At 42.4% G+C, this 7,753-nt stretch overlaps 1 protein-coding gene across 1 annotated transcript in view; it reads right to left on the bottom strand.

Moving 5' to 3' along the window:
• The window catches only part of DNAL1 (dynein, axonemal, light chain 1), a 10,009-nt gene continuing 2,256 nt past the window's right edge, over positions 1 to 7,753 (bottom strand). The window contains exons 2-7 of the mRNA XM_008939878.1: positions 7,477 to 7,586; positions 6,745 to 6,800; positions 3,844 to 3,899; positions 2,860 to 2,986; positions 2,318 to 2,464; positions 1 to 273 (exon numbers count right to left, since the gene is read on the bottom strand). Coding sequence (XP_008938126.1) covers positions 227 to 273; positions 2,318 to 2,464; positions 2,860 to 2,986; positions 3,844 to 3,899; positions 6,745 to 6,800; positions 7,477 to 7,511 — 468 coding nt within the window. The 5' untranslated portion in view covers positions 7,512 to 7,586 and the 3' untranslated portion in view covers positions 1 to 226. The remainder of the gene's footprint in view (positions 274 to 2,317; positions 2,465 to 2,859; positions 2,987 to 3,843; positions 3,900 to 6,744; positions 6,801 to 7,476; positions 7,587 to 7,753) is intronic.

Below are 7,753 nucleotides of genomic sequence, written 5' to 3' on the forward strand. Positions count from 1 at the left end.
GATAAACTCAGCTCCACTGGTCCCTCAGAAGGTGTCATGAGCTTGACAAAATTGGTGTGCCCAGATTCTGGTAACTAACTCTTTGGGTGAGAGACTGTGGAGATAAGCTGGTCTTCTAAAAAACTGCCTGAAGACTTTCTTCAAAACAAACTTTTTATATAAAAGTTCTATGTGCTGAGCTGTCTGGAGTTACTTAAATAGTTAAATACCCAACAAGAAAGTGTCATCAGTTTGCTCCTTCTTCTTCTTCTTCTTCTTTAATAACTAGGATACCTAAGAGAAAAAAAAGAGAGAAAAAAAAATCTGCAAAGATTTATGAATAGCTTATGCAGAGAATAAATACAGCTAATGCTGACAGACCTGAAAGCTAATCTGGTCAGAAAGAGTCAGACTGGCAGAAAGAAGAAACTGAGTTGTATTTCTGCCACTGCTTCTAACTGACATGAACTTCTGCATACCTGGCCTGCTCTTAACTAGAGCAGCCTTCAGCTGATGAGAACTTCTGTTGGATGTTTTTCTTGGGTAAGAGAGAATAAAAAATGTACTAAAGCAGGACCTGCAAAGGTCAGCCTGACTTGGTTTCTGGAAGATGCACCACATTGGTTCAATTGCCACCAACCAATCAGCACATCACCCTCCTCTTGCTGGGCCCCTTCTTTGTGCTGCTGTTCCCATGGCATACGTGACTGAGGTAGCCTGGGACACCTTCTCTCTAGGGTGTCCAGACCACAAAACACAATGAGATTAACGTGGGTCCAAGAACTGATATGGTCACATCTCCTGGGGATAACTTGGATGTCACAGAAGAAAGCTCCATGGTGCAGTAATGCCTTGGGCACTTTAAAAAAAAAATAAATTAAAAATGACTTAACTGCTGTGTTGAGCCAAGGCAGCTCAGATTGTGGTGGTCTGCAGGGTTCACACCACCTCCTGGTGATGTGTTCATGAATTTAAAATGAACTGAAATGCTAATTGCCCCCCAAAAGATTTATCAAGCAAAACCCAAAAGCACAGGTGAGCTCACAGCACACTGAAACAGCACCAGCCAGTACATGCCTAAGTAACTAGGACAAGGAGCAGCAGGGCCTGAAGCTCTATGTCCCTTCACCTGTGCTGTCACCTGGGCAATGGGAACTGGGTCACACTGATGCTTTGCTCAGCTTGAGGCAGACTTGAACTGTGGTGAGAGCCCTTTGCTCACTGTAAAACTGGGGTGCTGTTTTTCTTTTTCCACAGATAGGAAATGGGAAATAAAACCACCGGAGGCTGGTTTCTGTTGTGCTTTAGGCACCAGGGTTCCGGGCACAGGAACCAACAGAAAAGAGACACTTAACTGTTGAAGAGACCTTCAGGGCTTGTTTTTGTCCGAGAACGCCTTCAAACATTTCAGTAATACCAGCCCCTGTATCAGCCATCTCACAAGCAGTACGTGTTTACCCTATTCTGCTTTTTGTTTCACTCCCAAAATGTTTCCTGCAGCAGCAGCAAAGGGATGACTGCAGGCCATGCTTCACACCAGTCTGCTTCTCTGCCCGGGCTTCCACTTCCTAACAGTTCTTCTCACCTCAGCTGGCCTGGCTTCCATGTCCTGCCAGTTGCTCCCTGTAAGGAAGCTGTCCTCTTGTCACTGTCCCTGCTGCCACTCTCTACTACCAGTCCTGCTCCCCTCTTCCCTGCTTTACTGAACAGGGGATGAAAGTGTGCAGCCAACATCTCCATAACAGAAATGAACATATTTAATTATAGATTTTAAAATTACCTCATTTTTAGTCACTAATCAGGACATGCTTCAATATATTTTCATATTAGTGACTTAAATAGGAGAGAACAGCTCACAAATTGAGGCCTACTGCAGTGACAAGAGGGGGATATTCAGGCATTTAGGAACCTTTCATGAAGTTCTGAAAACCTGCCCTTGCACCAGAAGCTAAAGAGCATGTTCCTGTCTCTCCCACCCCCCCAGGTCACTCTTTTTTGCTAGGAAAACTGTAACTCAGCGTGGCAGATGAAAGCCTTGTTAACTTAATGCTAAACCTCAGTTCCCTATGAGTTATATCTCAAAACTGGATAATTTGGGTAACATCAAGAGTAAATTCCAACTGTAAGCTGCAAGACCACTTGGATTTAACACTCCAACATCCATCAAACACTCTCAGAAGATCCTGCAGCCAGGATCTGAATAACTCCACAGGCAGGAGGGAGGAATATTAATTACATGGGCACACAGATGAATTTCTGAGGTTATGATTCATTTCCCTGTGGACGCCTTTACATTAAGCTGCTAACTCACACAGATCCCCTCATGCCCCAAACTCACCATCCAGCTTTTTCAGCTGGGGTACCCGTTTGGTTGCTTCTTCAATCCAACTGTTCTTCTGGTCGGAGGCGTACTTCTCCTGCAGGGGGTTGCCTACAAACACCAGGTCCTCTAGCAAGGGCAGCTCTGCCAGCCTCGCAAACTCTGCTGCAACCACAAAGGGGAGAACACCAACCAGGTGTGGAACGTGGCCAGTGCTGCTGCACCACACGTCCCCTCAAACCCGGGGCAGGGATAAGTGGGGTACACCAGGGCAGGGATTGCTCGGGCTGGAACTGGGATCAGGCTGAAGAACAGGTCTGTGTTTTAGAAGAAGTCTGTGAAAGATGATTCAAAGAACAGACTCCGTTTGGCTTAGAAGTTAAATTCAGTATTCTAACCATTTTTACTCTCTTTCATGAGTGGATATTTACTGATTCTGTGCACATCCACAGGCTTATTAGGAAGAGTTAAAGCCTTGTAACACACAGAACTAGTTTTTACTCAGTAACTCATGCATTCACTGCACTACTGAGAAGTTATACAACAGAGGTGTGGCTTACCCCAGTCTTTCACCAAATTATTTGACATATAAAGAACCTTCAGCTTCTTCATTGCATGGATACCCCCAAGCTTCTCAATGAAGTTGTACGAGATCCACAGCTCCTCCAGAGTATCTCCAACTGCCTCCTGGAAAACGACAGGACTACTCAGGTAAGCAGACGTGTATCTCCCTTATTCTTCAGATTCTCTCTTCACTCCATACAGGTCACCTCATGTGAGAAAACACTCAGGTGCTTTGCTCCTCATCTCCTTTTAAGCAGGTCCCTGATTATGCATGACAAATACTCATGGAAATTAAGAGCAATGGATTTGAAATATGCTTAGGACAGAAATCACAATTTTAGAATAAGGCAAGGAATAGCTGGCTGGAACAGTTGTTCTGAAGGCACAGAGGCAGAAGAGACAAACCTAGCTGCTTGGGCACTGGCAGAACAGATGAAGTGAATGCAGCCCCACAACTGCTTTAGAAGGGGGTTTATACACTGTGAGGGAATGATTCACTTCAGGTGCATGGATGTTTGTACCTGTCGGCCAGAAACTGCTTTTGTAATTCTCTCAAAAGTGAGATTTTTGCCATTACATACTGACTCTGCATTTCACATCTCTGGTGGAGGAATAGCTTTGAAGAAAAACATTCTGCAGGAGAAACATACAGTACCTCTTGAGGAAGAAAAATGTCTATATTCATTTTTAAAAAGTTTTCAAGTAAAAGTTCTGCTGATCTTTGTCAAAGACATTCTTTTATGCAGAAAATTAGCTCTGAAGCATCTCCAAACATGAGGAGTGCTTAAAGAAAAGACAAAGACTATATGAAAATTCAGAAACAATATATGAGGATGAACAGATCATACTGAAAGGAGAAAATAAATGGTTAGGCAATAACATAAACTCAGCAAAGACTTTCATGAACATAGGGTCACTATCCCAGATTCTAGACAGCACTCCATTTTGTTAGTGAAGAACTGATAATAAGCAGCACATACCAATCCATTCAAGTTCTTTATGTTATTTCTTCCCAAAGACAGAATCCTCAAATTCTCTGTAACAGAGAAAAGAAAGTTTCTGGTGAATAAATATGAGGGGCTTTTTCTAAATATAAGAAGATGCTGTAAATCAGGTAAAATGCCATATTCTATTTACAAACTGCACTCTGAACAGGCTGCCTTAAGGAAGAATGACCCAAGAGAAACAAAACCCCCTGACTGACAGAGGACATCAGGAATGGATGCAGTGTACAGCTCAGAAACACGCTCATGAATGCAAAGCTGCTCATGTGTAGGTTACCTACTCGTAATTCAACCCAACAAACACTGAATAAAAGCTATTATTTCACCTTGCACCTGAACTCTAACTTTTAACTTGCTAGTTTTGATTTTACATGGATCATACCCCTTCTTCACAAAGGTAGAAGTTGTTCCAATCTTATTCTAGGGCAGCAGAATTGATTGCTTTGGACAGGCAGTGTATAAAGCTGCCTGACAGAAGTCTGCTGAGAGTCTTCAGCTTAGACCAGCACCCAGACAAAACTACTTTTCAAGTGAGCTGCTCTTGGTGGGTTTTAGTGTTACTCAAAGCTACCACAAAGCAGCTGTCTCTCTGTGGAACTCACTCTCATTTTTCACACAAGCTTTCTTGCAGGGGTAAATAAACAAACTGAGCTGCAGCACTTGGCTGGTTAACTTTGCATCTATACTTTCCATTAATGTTTTCACACTTAACTGCATTAAGGATGAAATACTAATCATCTTGTTTTGCTCTCACATGCATAATGATTGAAAATCCATGGTACAAGACCAATGACAGTTCCAGCCAAGGAGCAAGAGATGCTCCATAGACAGCCCACGTAGTGGCTAGAGATAGAGATGAAGATGCAAGGCTGAGCAAGAACAGATCGTTGTATCTTCTCTCTCAAGAGCTGCAGGGGTGAAACCACACCTGATAAAGGCACTGCTGGCACATATTCTAAAACAGGAAGCTGAGTTTTCATCAAAAAGCTGAAATGCAATGAGAATTATTTTTACTTTTAAACATAACAGCTCAATCCATGACCATCCTCAAACAATGAGGAACAATAATTATTAAGTCTAAATTCTACTACAGCTAATATTCCCTGGAATATCCCTAAGGATCCTCATCCACAAGGGAGAGCACTGGGAGGCACTTGACACAGAAGCCAATAAAGAAAGTGAGTTCTTCTGTACCTTTAAAAGACAGACCACGTAGTTATAGTTTGTCTAGATATAGGATCAAATATTTAGAATCACAGAATTATAGAATTGCTCTGGTTGGAAGAGACCTTCAAGATCATCAGGTCCAACTGCTAACCCAGCACAGCCAAGTCACCACTAAACCACATCCCTCAGTGTTGCATCTACGTGTCTTTTAAATACCTCCAGGGATGGTGACTCCACCGCTTCCCTGGGCACCTGTTCCAGGGCTTGACAACTCTTTCTGTGAAGAATTTTCTCCCAATATCTAATCTCAACATCCCCTGGTGCAACTTGAGCCCATTTGCTCTTATCCCACCACTTTTTAGGTGGTGGAAGAGACTGACCCTCACCTCACTACAGCCTCCTTTCAGGTAGTTGTAGAATGCGACAAGATGTCCACTAAGCCTCCTCTTCTCCAGATTAACCCCCAGTTCCCTCAGCAGCTCCTCATAACACTTGTCCTCTAGGCCCTTCACCAGCTGTGCTGCCCTTATCTGGACCTGCTCCAGCACCTCAACGCCCTTCTTGTAGTGAGGAGCCCAAAACTGAACCCAGTACTTGAGGTGCAGCCTCATCAGTGCCGAGGACAGGGGGACGATCGCTGCCCTAGTTCTACTGGCCATGCTACTTCTGATACAAGCCATTTAGTACAGCCTGATTGTTTTGATTCTACATTATAGTAATATAAATATTTAATATGCTTTACAGGCTTTTAAATGTTTTATTACACTAAAAAATGTCATTGGTTTCACTTTTATATATAACTACCTTATTATTTTTTGCTCCTAAATCACTCAAAAATATTACAGGACAGTTATTTGGAAAGGCTACTGGGATATGTTCACCCTGATTAGTATTTGCAAATTTATTGAAGTCTGAGCATATTATGAAAATACTTAAGTTAAGCTCCTTGACAGCCCCACTAGTGTGCAGCTGAAGAGAATGGAATTCCAGATTCCTTGTCTGTCCACCTGGCAACTTGATGGGGCCAGAAAAGCCTGGAAGCTCCAGCCCTAAACCTGCAGCTCTTTGTCAACCTCATGCCACAGAGTCAAATTCTTGAGGACAGACCATTAACACTTCTGTCCCAAAGTCAGTAACTCAATGAGTTTCACGGTTTCACAGTCAGCTGCTCAAAAAAGAAAAGTTCAGTTCTACTTCCAGACAGCTGGCACGCCACTTTCAAGTATGGACAAAACCAAGCCAAGTGCATCCAATCCTCTGCAAAGTGGGATGAGGTTTTTCCATCCAGGTCTACAACAATCCAACCTCACTCCAACCTACACTGCAACTACAGAGCTGCTGAGCTGCAGACTACCTCCACCCCAAGTGTGGAAGCTGGGCCTTACATCACTCTAGGACTGATCAGTTGTTGAAGATCACCATGCCCACTGGAGGGTACAAAGATGCTCTCTGAATGGATTTGTTGTTAAACCTGCACAGTGAGACAACAGCCAAGGCCAGCACAGGGATGTATGCTTCAATACACCTTTACTGCTCAACAGGCATTCCCCACTAAGACTGGTCATTTTACAGGTCATTTGTCATCTTCTAAGAGGAAGAAACTAAAAAGGATAAGAATAGGTATAAAGGCAGACACGTATCAAATTATGGTGTGTCCCCTATCCAGGCAGCTAGAAAACAAGGATAACCCATCACTGGCTTGTCACTTACTCAGGCTGCTCAAGTTGGCGATTCTCTCGATGCAGTTTGTAGACAGCGACAGTTTCCTTTAAAAGCAAGAACAATCAACTCACAGCATACAAGGGATCACTGAATCACAAGAGTTCCACACCCAAATACCACTGCATTACAAATAATTGTCTGTTCTTCTCTCCTTAGATAGTGATCTAACTGGGTGTGTGAACAGACTCAAAATATCCCCAAACCATCAACACTTCTGCAATTTTATCTACGTTGTAGGAAAGTACCAGGAGTTTCTTTCTGCCCTGCCAGATTATCTTTTTATGCCTTGCCTTATCAAACACAGCTCATTTCTGAAAGGGCTCTAATCTCTTTCTGAATGTTCTGATTAAGTCTCTTTTTTTTTTCCCTTCATAAATTTTGGAATGGCTCATAAATGTGCCAGTTAGCTGTCAGACTTCAAACATGGACCTGTAATTATATACTGATAAATAGTGTGTAATTTTTCTGGGACAGATATCAATACAGAATCTACCCTAATAATTTCTCAGTTAGGTGACAGGATCTTTGAATTAAAAAGTGTGGAAAGGGAAGCTCAGCTGTGAAAAAAAACAGAAGAGAAAGCTGCTACTTTGAAGGCCTCACTTCAAAAATATATTTGCCCAGTGGACAGCCAAAAAACAGAAATTATAAAGAGAAGACAATATTTGTTTTCCAGAGAAGACAACATTTGGTTTCCAGTTTGTTTTTAACTGAACTTACTCGCAGTTAACAAGCGTGGAGAGAGATTCATCCATCTTCTCCACAGGAGGAATCTGACCATACAGTTTCACCTCCTTTGCCTCGGAAGCCTTCTGGCCATTTTTTTCTTCCTGAAATAAAAGAGAAAGTGAAGAAGAGGCTCACTGCTGTGTGCAATTACTAAAAATTACTATACTAAAAAATAACTATGAAAGTAATTACTATACAAGTAATTCCAATATACTACTAAAATATTACTGAAAAGAGAAAGCATTTTGAATGCTGCTTACCAAGATTC

The sequence above is a fragment of the Merops nubicus genome, unplaced genomic scaffold (genome assembly GCF_000691845.1).
Source record: "Merops nubicus isolate BGI_N331 unplaced genomic scaffold, ASM69184v1 scaffold52494, whole genome shotgun sequence".
Classification (NCBI taxonomy): domain Eukaryota; kingdom Metazoa; phylum Chordata; class Aves; order Coraciiformes; family Meropidae; genus Merops; species Merops nubicus.